The sequence below is a fragment of the Heptranchias perlo genome, chromosome 18, assembly GCF_035084215.1.
Source record: "Heptranchias perlo isolate sHepPer1 chromosome 18, sHepPer1.hap1, whole genome shotgun sequence".
Classification (NCBI taxonomy): domain Eukaryota; kingdom Metazoa; phylum Chordata; class Chondrichthyes; order Hexanchiformes; family Hexanchidae; genus Heptranchias; species Heptranchias perlo.
Genome location: NC_090342.1, coordinates 56,896,046 through 56,912,136, shown reverse-complemented (window position 1 = coordinate 56,912,136; position 16,091 = coordinate 56,896,046). Strand labels below are relative to the sequence as shown.

The window sequence follows — 16,091 nt, the reverse complement described above, 5'->3', positions numbered from 1 at the left end:
CAAACACAGACCCTCCCTGTGTGCAAACACGGACCCTCTCTGTGTGCAAACACTGACCCTCTCCATGTGCAAACACTGACCATCCCTGTGTGCAAACACTGACCATCCCTGTGTGCAAACACTGACCCTCTCTGTGTGCAAACACTGACCATCCCTGTGTGCAAACACTGACCCTCTCCATGTGCAAACACTGACCATCCCTGTGTGCAAACACTGACCCTCCCTGTGTGCAAGCACGGACCCTCTCTGTGTGCAAACACTGACCATCCCTGTGTGCAAACACTGACCCTCTCCATGTGCAAACACTGACCATCCCTGTGTGCAAACACAGACCCTCCCTGTGTGCAAACACGGACCCTCTCTGTGTGCAAACACTGACCCTCTCCATGTGCAAACACTGACCATCCCTGTGTGCAAACACTGACCATCCCTGTGTGCAAACACTGACCCTCCCTGTGTGCAAACACTGACCCTCCCTGTGTGTAAACACTGACCCTCCCTGTGTGCAAACACTGACCCTCCCTGTGTGCAAACACTGACCCTCCCTGTGTGCAAACACTGACCATCCCTGTGTGCAAACACTGACCCTCTCCATGTGCAAACAATGACCATCCCTGTGTGCAAACACTGACCCTCCCTGTGTGCAAACACGGACCCTCCCTGTGTGCAAACACTGACCCTCCCTGTGTGCAAACACTGACCCTCCCCGTGTGCAAACACTGACCCTCTCTGTGTGCAAACACTGACCCTCTCCATGTGCAAACACTGACCCTCTCCATGTGCAAACACTGACCCTCCCTGTGTGCAAACACTGACCCTCCCTGTGTGCAAACACTGACCCTCCCTGTGTGCAAACAGTGACCCTGTCTGTGTGCAAACACTGACCCTCCCTGTGTGCAAACAGTGACCCTCCCTGTGTGCAAACACTGACCCTCCCTGTGTGCAAACAGTGACCCTGTCTGTGTGCAAACACTGACCCTCCCTGTGTGCAAACACTGACCCTCCCTGTGTGCAAACAGTGACCTTGTCTGTGTGCAAACACTGACCCTCCCTGTGTGCAAATACTGACCCTCTCTTTGTGCAAATACTGACCCTCTCTGTGTGCAAACACTGACCCTCCCTGTGTGCAAACACTGACCCTCTCTGTGTGTAAACACTGACCCTCTCTGTGTGCAAACACTGACCCTCTCCATGTGTGCAAACACTGACCCTCCCTGTGTGCAAACACTGACCCTCCCTGTGTGCAAACACTGACCCTCTCTGTGTGTAAACACTGACCCTCTCTGTGTGCAAACACTGACCCTCTCCATGTGCAAACACTGACCATCCCTGTGTGCAAACACGGACCCTCCCTGTGTGCAAACACGGACCCTCTCTGTGTGCAAACACTGACCATCCCTGTGTGCAAACACGGACCCTCCCTGTGTGCAAACACGGACCCTCCCTGTGTGCAAACACTGACCATCCCTGTGTGCAAACACTGACCCTCTCCATGTGCAAACACTGACCATCCCTGTGTGCAAACACGGACCCTCCCTGTGTGCAAACACGGACCCTCTCTGTGTGCAAACACTGACCCTCTCCATGTGCAAACACTGACCATTCCTGTGTGCAAACACGGACACTCCCTGTGTGCAAACACGGACCCTCTCTGTGTGCAAACACTGACCATCCCTGTGTGCAAACACTGACCCTCTCTGTGTGCAAACACTGACCATCCCTGTGTGCAAACACGGACCCTCCCTGTGTGCAAACACGGACCCTCTCTGTGTGCAAACACAGACCATCCCTGTGTGCAAACACTGACCCTCTCTGTGTGCAAACACTGACCATCCCTGTGTGCAAACACGGACCCTCCCTGTGTGCAAACACGGACCCACTCTGTGTGCAAACACTGACTATCCCTGTGTGCAAACACTGACCCTCTCCAGGTGCAAACACTGACCATCCCTGTGTGCAAACACGGACCCTCCCTGTGTGCAAACACGGACCCTCTCTGTGTGCAAACACTGACCATCCCTGTGTGCAAACACTGACCCTCTCTGTGTGCAAACACTGACCCTCCCTGTGTGCAAACACTGACCCTCCCTGTGTGCAAACAGTGACCCTCTCTGTGTGCAAACACTGACCATCCCTGTGTGCGAACACAGACCCTCCCTGTGTGCAAACACGGACCCTCTCTGTGTGCAAACACTGACCCTCTCCATGTGCAAACACTGACCATCCCTGTGTGCAAACACGGACCCTCCCTGTGTGCAAACACGGACCCTCTCTGTGTGCAAACACTGACCATCCCTGTGTGCAAACACTGACCCTCTCCATGTGCAAACACTGACCATCCCTGTGTGCAAACACAGACCCTCCCTGTGTGCAAACACGGACCCTCTCTGTGTGCAAACACTGACCCTCTCCATGTGCAAACACTGACCATCCCTGTGTGCAAACACTGACCATCCCTGTGTGCAAACACTGACCCTCTCTGTGTGCAAACACTGACCATCCCTGTGTGCAAACACTGACCCTCTCCATGTGCAAACACTGACCATCCCTGTGTGCAAACACTGACCCTCCCTGTGTGCAAACACGGACCCTCTCTGTGTGCAAACACTGACCATCCCTGTGTGCAAACACTGACCCTCTCCATGTGCAAACACTGACCATCCCTGTGTGCAAACACAGACCCTCCCTGTGTGCAAACACGGACCCTCTCTGTGTGCAAACACTGACCCTCTCCATGTGCAAACACTGACCATCCCTGTGTGCAAACACTGACCATCCCTGTGTGCAAACACTGACCCTCCCTGTGTGCAAACACTGACCCTCCCTGTGTGTAAACACTGACCCTCCCTGTGTGCAAACACTGACCCTCCCTGTGTGCAAACACTGACCCTCCCTGTGTGCAAACACTGACCATCCCTGTGTGCAAACACTGACCCTCTCCATGTGCAAACAATGACCATCCCTGTGTGCAAACACTGACCCTCCCTGTGTGCAAACACGGACCCTCCTTGTGTGCAAACACTGACCCTCCCTGTGTGCAAACACTGACCCTCCCCGTGTGCAAACACTGACCCTCTCTGTGTGCAAACACTGACCCTCTCCATGTGCAAACACTGACCCTCTCCATGTGCAAACACTGACCCTCCCTGTGTGCAAACACTGACCCTCCCTGTGTGCAAACACTGACCCTCCCTGTGTGCAAACAGTGACCCTGTCTGTGTGCAAACACTGACCCTCCCTGTGTGCAAACACTGACCCTCCCTGTGTGCAAACAGTGACCTTGTCTGTGTGCAAACACTGACCCTCCCTGTGTGCAAATACTGACCCTCTCTTTGTGCAAATACTGACCCTCTCTGTGTGCAAACACTGACCCTCCCTGTGTGCAAACACTGACCCTCTCTGTGTGTAAACACTGACCCTCTCTGTGTGCAAACACTGACCCTCTCCATGTGTGCAAACACTGACCCTCCCTGTGTGCAAACACTGACCCTCCCTGTGTGCAAACACTGACCCTCTCTGTGTGTAAACACTGACCCTCTCTGTGTGCAAACACTGACCCTCCCTGTGTGCAAACACTGACCCTCCCCGTGTGCAAACACTGACCCTCCCTGTGTGCAAACACTGACCCTCCCTGTGTGCAAACACTGACCCTCTCTGTGTGTAAACACTGACCCTCTCTGTGTGCAAACACTGACCCTCCCTGTGTGCAAACACTGACCCTCCCTGTGTGCAAACACTGACCCTCCCTGTGTGTAAACACTGACCCTCCCCGTGTGCAAACACTGACCCTCCCTGTGTGCAAACACTGACCCTCCCTGTGTGCAAACACTGACCCTCCCTGTGTGCAAACACTGACCCTCCCTGTGTGCAAACACTGACCCTCTCTGTGTGTAAACACTGACCCTCTCTGTGTGCAAACACTGACCCTCCCTGTGTGCAAACACTGACCCTCCCTGTGTGCAAACACTGACCCTCCCTGTGTGCAAACACTGACCCTCTCTGTGTGCAAACAGTGACCCTCTCTGTGTGCAAACACTGACCCTCCCTGTGTGCAAACACTGACCCTCTCTGTGTGCAAACAGTGACCCTCTCTGTGTGCAAACACTGACCCTCTCTGTGTGCAAACACTGACCCTCTCTGTGTGTAAACACTGACCCTCTCTGTGTGCAAACACTGACCCTCCCTGTGTGCAAACACTGACCCTCCCTGTGTGCAAACACTGACCCTCCCTGTGTGTAAACACTGACCCTCCCCGTGTGCAAACACTGACCCTCCCTGTGTGCAAACACTGACCCTCCCTGTGTGCAAACACTGACCCTCCCTGTGTGCAAACACTGACCCTCCCTGTGTGCAAACACTGACCCTCTCTGTGTGTAAACACTGACCCTCTCTGTGTGCAAACACTGACCCTCCCTGTGTGCAAACACTGACCCTCCCTGTGTGTAAACACTGACCCTCCCTGTGTGCAAACACTGACCCTCCCTGTGTGCAAACACTGACCCTCCCTGTGTGCAAACACTGACCCTCTCTGTGTGCAAACACTGACCCTCCCTGTGTGCAAACACTGACCATCCCTGTGTGCAAACACGGACCCTCCCTGTGTGCAAACACTGACCCTCTCTGTGTGCAAACACTGACCCTCCCTGTGTGTAAACACTGACCCTCTCTGTGTGTAAACACTGACCCTCCCTGTGTGCAAACACTGACACTCCCTGTGTGCAAACACTGACCCTCCCTGTGTGCAAACACTGACCCTCTCTGTGTGCAAACACTGACCCTCCCTGTGTGCAAACACTGACCATCCCTGTGTGCAAACACGGACCCTCCCTGTGTGCAAACACTGACCCTCTCTGTGTGTAAACACTGACCCTCTCTGTGTGCAAACACTGACCCTCCCTGTGTGTAAACACTGACCCTCTCTGTGTGTAAATACTGACCCTCTCTGTGTGCAAACACTGACCCTCCCTGTGTGTAAACACTGACCCTCTCTGTGTGTAAATACTGACCCTCCCTGTGTGTAAACACTGACCCTCTCTGTGTGTAAACACTGACCCTCTCTGTGTGTAAATACTGACCCTCCCTGTGTGTAAACACTGACCCTCCCCGTGTGCAAACACTGACCCTCCCTGTGTGCAAACACTGACCCTCCCTGTGTGCAAACACTGACCCTCCCTGTGTGCAAATACTGACCCTCTCTGTGTGTAAACACTGACCCTCTCTGTGTGTAAACACTGACCCTCCCTGTGTGCAAATACTGACGCTCCCTGTGTGTAAACACTGACCCTCTCTGTGTGCAAACACTGACCCTCTCTGTGTGTAAATACTGACCCTCCCCGTGTGCAAACACTGACCCTCTCTGTGTGTAAATACTGACCCTCTCTGTGTGCAAACACTGACCCTCTCTGTGTGCAAACACTGACCCTCCCTGTGTGCAAACACTGACCCTCTCTGTGTGCAAACACTGACCCTCCCTGTGTGTAAACACTGACCCTCTCTGTGTGCAAACACTGACCCTCTCTGTGTGCAAACACTGACCCTCCCTGTGTGCAAACATTGACCCTCTCTGTGTGCAAACACTGACCCTCCCTGTGTGCAAACACTGACCATCCCTGTGTGCAAACACGGACCCTCCCTGTGTGCAAACACTGACCATCCCTGTGTGCAAACACGGACCCTCCCTGTGTGCAAACACTGACCCTCCCTGTGTGCAAACACTGACCCTCTCTGTGTGCAAACACTGACCCTCTCTGTGTGCAAACACTGACCCTCCCTGTGTGCAAACACTGACCCTCTCTGTGTGCAAACACTGACCCTCCCTGTGTGCAAACACTGACCCTCTCTGTGTGCAAACACTGACCCTCCCTGTGTGTAAACACTGACCCTCTCTGTGTGCAAACACTGACCCTCCCTGTGTGCAAACACTGACCCTCTCTGTGTGCAAACACTGACCCTCCCTGTGTGCAAACACTGACCCTCCCTGTGTGCAAACACTGACCCTCCCTGTGTGCAAACACTGACCCTCTCTGTGTGCAAACACTGACCCTCCCTGTGTGCAAACACTGACCCTCTCTGTGTGCAAACACTGACCCTCCCTGTGTGCAAACACTGACCCTCTCTGTGTGCAAACACTGACCCTCCCTGTGTGCAAACACTGACCCTCCCTGTGTGCAAACACTGACCCTCCCTGTGTGCAAACACTGACCCTCCCTGTGTGCAAACACTGACCCTCCCTGTGTGCAAACACTGACCCTCTCTGTGTGCAAACACTGACCCTCTCTGTGTGCAAACACTGACCCTCTCTGTGTGCAAACACTGACCCTCCCTGTGTGCAAACACTGACCCTCTCTGTGTGCAAACACTGACCCTCCCTGTGTGCAAACACTGACCCTCTCTGTGTGCAAACACTGACCCTCCCTGTGTGCAAACACTGACCCTCCCTGTGTGCAAACACTGACCCTCTCTGTGTGCAAACACTGACCCTCCCTGTGTGCAAACACTGACCCTCTCTGTGTGCAAACACTGACCCTCCCTGTGTGCAAACACTGACCCTCCCTGTGTGCAAACACTGACCCTCTCTGTGTGTGTAAACACTGACCCTCTCTGTGTGCAAACACTGACCCTCCCTGTGTGCAAACACTGACCCTCTCTGTGTGCAAACACTGACCCTCCCTGTGTGCAAACACTGACCCTCCCTGTGTGCAAACACTGACCCTCCCTGTGTGCAAACACTGACCCTCCCTGTGTGCAAACACTGACCCTCCCTGTGTGCAAACACTGACCCTCTCTGTGTGCAAACACTGACCCTCTCCATGTGCAAACACTGACCCTCTCTGTGTGCAAACACTGACCCTCCCTGTGTGCAAACACTGACCCTCTCTGTGTGCAAACACTGACCCTCTCCATGTGCAAACACTGACCCTCCCTGTGTGCAAACACTGACCCTCTCCATGTGCAAACACTGACCCTCCCTGTGTGCAAACACTGACCTTCTCTGTGTGCAAACACTGACCCTCCCTGTGTGCAAACACTGACCCTCCCTGTGTGCAAACACTGACCCTCCCTGTGTGCAAACACTGACCCTCTCCATGTGCAAACACTGACCCTCCCTGTGTGCAAACACTGACCCTCTCTGTGTGCAAACACTGACCCTCCCTGTGTGCAAACACTGACCCTCCCTGTGTGCAAACACTGACCCTCCCTGTGTGCAAACACTGACCCTCTCTGTGTGCAAACACTGACCCTCTCCATGTGCAAACACTGACCCTCCCTGTGTGCAAACACTGACCCTCTCTGTGTGCAAACACTGACCCTCTCCATGTGCAAACACTGACCCTCTCTGTGTGCAAACACTGACCCTCTCCATGTGCAAACACTGACCCTCTCTGTGTGCAAACACTGACCCTCTCCATGTGCAAACACTGACCCTCCCTGTGTGCAAACACTGACCCTCTCCATGTGCAAACACTGACCCTCTCTGTGTGCAAACACTGACCCTCTCCATGTGCAAACACTGACCCTCTCTGTGTGCAAACACTGACCCTCTCCATGTGCAAACACTGACCCTCCCTGTGTGCAAACACTGACCCTCTCCATGTGCAAACACTGACCCTCTCTGTGTGCAAACACTGACCCTCTCCATGTGCAAACACTGACCCTCTCTGTGTGCAAACACTGACCCTCTCCATGTGCAAACACTGACCCTCCCTGTGTGCAAACACTGACCCTCTCCATGTGCAAACACTGACCCTCTCTGTGTGCAAACACTGACCCTCCCTGTGTGCAAACACTGACCCTCTCTGTGTGCAAACACTGACCCTCCCTGTGTGCAAACACTGACCCTCCCTGTGTGCAAACACTGACCCTCCCTGTGTGCAAACACTGACCCTCTCTGTGTGCAAACACTGACCCTCCCTGTGTGCAAACACTGACCCTCCCTGTGTGCAAACACTGACCCTCCCTGTGTGTAAACACTGACCCTCTCTGTGTGCAAACACTGACCCTCTCTGTGTGCAAACACTGACCCTCCCTGTGTGTAAACACTGACCCTCTCTGTGTGCAAACACTGACCCTCCCTGTGTGTAAACACTGACCCTCTCTGTGTGCAAACACTGACCCTCCCTGTGTGTAAACACTGACCCTCTCTGTGTGCAAACACTGACCCTCCCTGTGTGTAAACACTGACCCTCTCTGTGTGTAAACACTGACCCTCCCTGTGTGCAAACACTGACCCTCCCTGTGTGTAAACACTGACCCTCCCCGTGTGCAAACACTGACCCTCCCTGTGTGCAAACACTGACCCTCCCTGTGTGCAAACACTGACCCTCTCTGTGTGTAAACACTGACCCTCGCTGTGTGTAAACACTGACCCTCTCTGTGTGTAAACACTGACCCTCTCTGTGTGTAAACACTGACCCTCTCTGTGTGCAAACACTGACCCTCTCTGTGTGCAAACACTGACCCTCTCTGTGTGTAAACACTGACCCTCTCTGTGTGCAAACACTGACCCTCTCTGTGTGTAAACACTGACCCTCTCTGTGTGCAAACACTGACCCTCTCTGTGTGCAAACACTGACCCTCTCTGTGTGTAAACACTGACCCTCTCTGTGTGCAAACACTGACCCTCTCTGTGTGTAAACACTGACCCTCCCTGTGTGCAAACACTGACCCTCTCTGTGTGTAAACACTGACCCTCTCTGTGTGTAAACACTGACCCTCTCTGTGTGTAAACACTGACCCTCTCTGTGTGCAAACACTGACCCTCTCTGTGTGTAAACACTGACCCTCCCTGTGTGTAAACACTGACCCTCTCTGTGTGCAAACACTGACCCTCTCTGTGTGTAAACACTGACCCTCCCTGTGTGCAAACACTGACCCTCTCTGTGTGTAAACACTGACCCTCCCTGTGTGCAAACACTGACCCTCTCTGTGTGCAAACACTGACCCTCTCTGTGTGTAAACACTGACCCTCTCTGTGTGCAAACACTGACCCTCTCTGTGTGCAAACACTGACCCTCTCTGTGTGTAAACACTGACCCTCTCTGTGTGCAAACACTGACCCTCTCTGTGTGTAAACACTGACCCTCCCTGTGTGCAAACACTGACCCTCTCTGTGTGTAAACACTGACCCTCTCTGTGTGTAAACACTGACCCTCTCTGTGTGTAAACACTGACCCTCTCTGTGTGCAAACACTGACCCTCTCTGTGTGTAAACACTGACCCTCCCTGTGTGTAAACACTGACCCTCTCTGTGTGCAAACACTGACCCTCTCTGTGTGTAAACACTGACCCTCCCTGTGTGCAAACACTGACCCTCTCTGTGTGTAAACACTGACCCTCTCTGTGTGCAAACACTGACCCTCTCTGTGTGTAAACACTGACCCTCCCTGTGTGCAAACACTGACCCTCTCTGTGTGTAAACACTGACCCTCCCTGTGTGCAAACACTGACCCTCCCTGTGTGCAAACACTGACCCTCTCTGTGTGTAAACACTGACCCTCTCTGTGTGTAAACACTGACCCTCTCTGTGTGTAAACACTGACCCTCCCTGTGTGCAAACACTGACCCTCCCTGTGTGCAAACACTGACCCTCTCTGTGTGTAAACACTGACCCTCTCTGTGTGTAAACACTGACCCTCTCTGTGTGTAAACACTGACCCTCTCTGTGTGTAAACACTGACCCTCCCTGTGTGTAAACACTGACCCTCTCTGTGTGTAAACACTGACCCTCCCTGTGTGTAAACACTGACCCTCTCTGTGTGTAAACACTGACCCTCCCTGTGTGCAAACACTGACCCTCTCTGTGTGCAAACACTGACCCTCCCTGTGTGTAAACACTGACCCTCTCTGTGTGCAAACACTGACCCTCCCTGTGTGCAAACACTGACCCTCCCTGTGTGCAAACACTGACCCTCCCTGTGTGCAAACACTGACCCTCCCTGTGTGCAAACACTGACCCTCCCTGTGTGCAAACACTGACCCTCCCTGTGTGTAAACACTGACCCTCTCTGTGTGTAAACACTGACCCTCCCTGTGTGCAAACACTGACCCTCTCTGTGTGTAAACACTGACCCTCCCTGTGTGCAAACACTGACCCTCCCTGTGTGCAAACACTGACCCTCTCTGTGTGTAAACACTGACCCTCTCTGTGTGTAAACACTGACCCTCTCTGTGTGTAAACACTGACCCTCCCTGTGTGCAAACACTGACCCTCCCTGTGTGCAAACACTGACCCTCTCTGTGTGTAAACACTGACCCTCTCTGTGTGTAAACACTGACCCTCTCTGTGTGTAAACACTGACCCTCCCTGTGTGCAAACACTGACCCTCTCTGTGTGCAAACACTGACCCTCCCTGTGTGTAAACACTGACCCTCTCTGTGTGCAAACACTGACCCTCCCTGTGTGCAAACACTGACCCTCCCTGTGTGCAAACACTGACCCTCCCTGTGTGCAAACACTGACCCTCCCTGTGTGTAAACACTGACCCTCTCTGTGTGTAAACACTGACCCTCCCTGTGTGCAAACACTGACCCTCTCTGTGTGTAAACACTGACCCTCCCTGTGTGTAAACACTGACCCTCCCTGTGTGCAAACACTGACCCTCTCCGTGTGCAAACACTGACCCTCTCTGTGTGCAAACACTAGTTCCCAGGTCACCAAGGGCCAGCAGATGACTCAGATGGGCAGGAGCAAGGCATCGACCACTCTTTCTGACGGGACACTTGGAACGGTTTCAAGGTAAGAGTGTGTCACTCAACAACTCTCGGCCTTTTTAGATTTTGTGATGAGTAATGTGCCTGAATTAGTCAATAATCTAATGATGAGGGAGCACCTCGCTAACCGTGAGCACGCTCACCATTACTTATGCGTAAATTGCACAGCAACTTCAGGCGAGGGGCCATACGTTGGTGTCTGAGTTGCACCGCTCCTCCATTAGCTTTGTGAAAACAGCATCAAGCTGTCTGCCTCACCAGTGAAATGCAATGAACACCGTGAAGTTCCTCTATTTGCTCAGTAGATACAAACTAAACTCATCACAGAAAGTTAAGTCTTGTCCATTCCAGTCTATGTCCCCTTCTTATAGAATCATAGAAAGGTTACAGCATGGAAGGAGGCCACTCGGCCCATTGTGTCTGCGCCGGCTCTATCCAAGAGCAATCCAGCTGGTCCCACTCCCCCGCCCTTTCCCTGTAGCCCTGCAATTTTTTTCCTTTCAAGTACTTATCCAGTTCCCTTTTGAAGGCCATGATTGAATCTGCCTCCACCACCCCCTCGGGCAGTGCATTCCAGATCCTAACCACTCGCTGTGTAAAAAAGTTTTTCCTCATGTCGCCTTTGGTTCTTTTGCCAATCACCTTAAATCTATGTCCTCTGGCTCTTGACCCTTCCGCCAATGGAAACAGTTTCTCTCTATCTACTCCGTCTAGACCCTTCATGATTTTGAATACCTCGATCAAATCTCCTCGCAATCGTCTCTGTTCCAAGGAGAACAACCCCAGCTTCTCCAGACTATCCACGTAACTAAAGTCCCTCATCCCTGGAATTAGTCTCGTAAATCTCTCCTGCACCCTCTCTGAGGCCTTCACATCTTCCCTAAAGTGCAGTGCCCAGAACTGGACACAATACTCCAGATGTAGCCAAACCAGTGTTTTATAAAGGTTCATCATGACTTCCATACTTTTGTACTCTATGCCTCTATTTATAAAGCCCAGGATCCTGCATACTTTTTTAACTGCTTTCTCAACCTGCCCTGCCACCTTCAACGATTTGTGCACATATACCCCCAGATCTCCCTGTTCCTGTACCCCTTTTAGAATTGTCCCTCTAGTTTATATTGCCTCTCCTCATTCTTCCTACCGAAATGTATCACTTTGCAATTTTCTGCATTAAATTTCATCTGCCACGTGTCCGCCCATTCCACCAGTCTGTCTATATCCTCATGAAGTCTATCACTATCCCCCTCACTGTTTACTACCCTTCCAAATTTTGTGTCATCTGCAAATTTTGAAATTGTGCCCTGTACAGCCAAGTCCAAGTCATTAATATATATCAAGAAAAGCAGTGGTCCCAGCACCGACCCCTGGGGAACACCACTGTACACCTCCCTCCAGTCCGAAAAACAACCGTTCACCACTACTCTCTGTTTCCTGTCCCTTAACCAATTCTGTATCCATGTTGCTACTGCCCCCTTTATTCCATGGGCCGCAATCATGATGATAAGCCTTCTGTGCGGCACTTTATCAAACACCTTTTGAAACTCCATATACACCACATCAACTGCATTGCCCTCATCAACCCTCTCTGTTACCTCATCAAAAAACTCCGAGGATAGTTAAACACGATTTGCCTTTAACAAATCCATGCTAGCTTTCCCTAATCAATCCTCCCTTTTTTCGGCATGATAAGTCTTAATTACTGAAAATCAACCTCCCTGACTCTGAAAATTAACTATTACAAGTGTGGAGTCTCATTCCTTCAGATTTTAATTGATGTTGGAGATTTTTAAAAAAGGAGAATTTTTTTATACTTTGTCTTTTTCTCTCTCTTAATCCAATCTTTCTTTCTCTCTCTTTACTTCTCTTTCTGCACCTGATTTGAGATTGAATTCATTATTCTAACTCACACTTCATTTCAGGCACTGTGCTGTTCAATCTTCAATCCTTCAACCTGATTGGTTAAGGAGATACCCAGGTGCTTGCCCTGTTCACACAGGCCCCAGATGCCCTGTAGAGGGCACTGCACTGTTTCCATCTCTCCCTTACAGTAACTTGCCGTGCAAAACCTCATGGAGATTAAACGGGCAAGTCTATCATGGAATCATAGAAAGTTATGGCACAGAAGGAGGCCATTCGGCCCATCGTGTCCGTGCCGGCTGAAAAAGAGCTATCCAGCTTAATCCCACTTTCCAGCACTTGGTCCATAGCCCTGTAGGTTACGGCACTTCAAGTGCACATCCAAGTACTTTTTAAATGAGTTGAGAGTTTCTGCCTCTACCACCCTTTCAGGCAGTGAGTTCCAGACTCCCACCACCCTCTGGGTGAAAAAGTTTCTCCTCAGCTCCTCTCTAATCCTTCTACCAATCATTTTAAATCTATGCCCTCTGGTCACTGACCCCTCTGCTACGGGAAATAAGTCTTTCCTATCCAGTCTACCTAGTCCCGTCATAATTTTATACACCTCAATTAAATCTCCCCTCAGCCTCCTTTGTTCCAAAGAAAACAACCCCAGTCTATTGTCATAGCTAAAAATCTCCAGCCTGGCAACATCCTTGTAAATCTTCTCTTAGTCTAACTGATAGTGGGTGCCGTTTGTTCACTGGCTGCAGTAAATTCTGTCCCATTATGATCGAGGTTTGAGAGAGAGAAGGGTGAGTCACAAACCAAGGTTTTAAATTTAGGTACTTTAGAGGAACGAAGCAGGAATTGACCACAATAGACTGGGCAGAACTATTAATGGATAAAACTACAGATGAACAGTGGAAGGTGTTCAAAAATATTTGGTAGAATACAAGACCTGTACATACCCCTAAAGGGCAAGAGCTCTACTTGTGTAATGAAACAACCTTGGTCAACAAGGGAAGTGAGAGATAGTATAAAGCTAAAAGAAAGGGCTTATACGATGGTAAAGAACAGTAGAGATCCCACGGACAGGGAGAGATATAAAGAACAGCAAAGGGATATAAAGAAAGTGGTAAGAGCTGCAAAAAGGGAATACGGGGAAAAGCTTGCGAGGGATATCAAGGACAACACTAAAGGTTTTTACAAGTATATTAAGAGAAAGAGGGTGGCTAAGAGTAATGTGGGCCCCTTAATGACAGACGCAGGTGGTACTGTAATTGGGAATCAGGAAATGGCTGACTTAATAAATAGCTACTTTGTATCAGTCAAAGTACCAGCGATACAAGGAAAAATAAAAATAAATAGTGGGGAGAAACTAACTAGGTTCAATATAAGTAAAAAAACTGGCGATGGAGAAACTAATGAGATTAAAAATAGACCAATCTCCAGGACCCAATGGTTTGCACCCCAGGGTATTAAAAGAAGTAGGTGAGGAAATTGTAGATGCTGTAGTCATGATCTTCTAAAACACTCTCGATTCAGGAATTGTCCCCTTGGATTGGAAAACTGCCATTATTTAAGAAAGGTAGGAGAGATAAACTGGGAAATTATAAGCCTATTCGTCAAACGTAGAATCTGTTATTGGGGACAGAGTAACTGAGCATTTGGACAAACATGAGCTGATCAGAGAGCCAGCATGTGTCTTAATGAACCTAGTTGAATTTTTTGAAGAGGTAACTAATGTGGTAGATAAAGGGGTGTCTATGGATGTTATTTATATGGACTTCCAGAAGGCATTCAATAACGTTCCCCATAAGGGACATAAATTAACAAAAATGAGAGCGAATGGAATTGGAGGCAACCTATTGACATGGGTGGGGAATTGGTTAGGAGGTAGGAGAGAGAGAGTAGGGATAATGGGAATGTACTCAAAATGGCCGGATGTGAATAGTGATGTCCCCCAGGGATCTGAACTGGGGCCTCAGCTTTTCACTATATTTAGAAATGACTTGGATGAAGGAATAGAGAGCCATATATCCGAGTTTACTGATGACACTAAGTTAGATGGCACAGTAAATAGTGTAGATGGGAGCAGAAAGTTGCAATGGGGCATTGATAGATTAAGTGAGTGGGCAAAACTGCGGCAGATAGAGTTCAATGTGGGAAAGTGTGAGGTCATCCATTTTGGACATAAGAAAGATAGATCAGAGCATTTTCTAAATGGTGAAAAGCTAGGAACTGTGGAGGAGCAGAGAGATTTAGGGGTCCAAGTACAGAAATCACTAAAAGCTAGTGAACAGGTACAAAAAATAATTGAAAAGTCTAATGGAATGTTGGCCTTTATCTCGAGGGCTGGAATACAAAGAGGAGGAAGTTACGTTACAGCTGTACAGAGTTCTGGTTAGACCCCATCTGGAGACTGCATTCAGTTCTGGGCACCACACGTCAGGAAGGATATATTGGCCTTGGAGGGGGTGCAGCGCAGATTCACCAGAATGATACCGGGGCTAAAAGGCTTAAATTATAAGGACAGGTTATATAGACTAGGATTGTATTCCCTTCAATATAGAAGATTAAGGGGTGATCTAATTATGTGTTTAAGATGATTAAAGGATTGGATAGGTGTAAGAGTGAGAGTTGTATCCCAGATAAGGTACCACTTTAAGAGGTTGTTGATGTTAACTGCCTGTGAGTATAAAAGGCTGGGAAATGATTCAATTGGGGGTTGGGGACTCCTTGACTCGGGGAGAGTTTGAAGAGAACGAAACTGTGAGGGATAAATCACACGGAGAAACGTGAAGCAGAGGAACAGAGAAGGCTGAGTGGTCGGACAGAATATACCACCTAAGAACGTCTGGTGCATGGTATAATGTAAAGGCTCAACGTGGGGGAATAAAACCCACATGATTGGGATCTGGTTTACGTGTATAATTGACTCCTGGATCAGTAACAGCTGGTGTCAGCAGTGGTTCTTTTCCCTAAGAGAAAAGGAAGGAGACCAAACCCAATATGAAAACCTGGGCAAAGGAGAAGAGAGAATCAGGGGCAGCAGGTGATCTCCCTGCAGGTTCAGAAGGCGAACAGAGAGAAGAGGCGGGCAATGGTTGGACAAGTCTGCGAGGTGCACGAGTGTCTCTACAAGTAGCATGGCCGAGATGAGAACCCAGCTGGAGGATGAGGAGCAGGGCACCGAGGATGCCAAGCTCCCCATGGAGGTCTCCCTGCAGGCTCATTTGGTGGATGTGAATAAGAACCAATTCATCGGTGAAAAGGTGGAAAGATCTGCAAAAATACAGAGAGATCCTTCTGACATACTGATGGTCAAGGAGATTAAAGGCAACTTGGAAGAGTACAAGACCAAGTTGGCAGGTCTTGATGAGACTTCTTGGAATAACGAGACCTTCCAGGAGCAACTTGCTTCCCTACAGAGGACTATCAGAGGGAGAGAAAAGAAGAAATCAGAGTCTGAGACCATGCACTCAACTAAAGAGGAGAAGGAAGTGGAGAGGCCATCATAGTCAATCCAGGGGAGGTAG

At 50.1% G+C, this 16,091-nt stretch overlaps 2 protein-coding genes across 7 annotated transcripts in view; one reads left to right on the top strand and one right to left on the bottom strand.

The window, feature by feature from the left end:
- The window catches only part of LOC137334886 (uncharacterized), a 90,801-nt gene that overhangs the window by 14,550 nt on the left and 60,160 nt on the right, over positions 1–16,091 (bottom strand). The window lies entirely within an intron of this gene.
- The window catches only part of tespa1 (thymocyte expressed, positive selection associated 1), a 148,587-nt gene that overhangs the window by 115,957 nt on the left and 16,539 nt on the right, over positions 1–16,091 (top strand). For 3 of the 4 annotated variants that reach the window (XM_067999948.1, XM_067999947.1, XM_067999946.1), the window contains one exon: positions 10,643–10,735. The exons of the other annotated variant lie outside the window; for it this stretch is intronic. In XM_067999948.1, the coding sequence (XP_067856049.1) occupies positions 10,643–10,735 (93 nt within the window). The remainder of the gene's footprint in view (positions 1–10,642; positions 10,736–16,091) is intronic. 4 annotated transcript variants of the gene reach the window in all.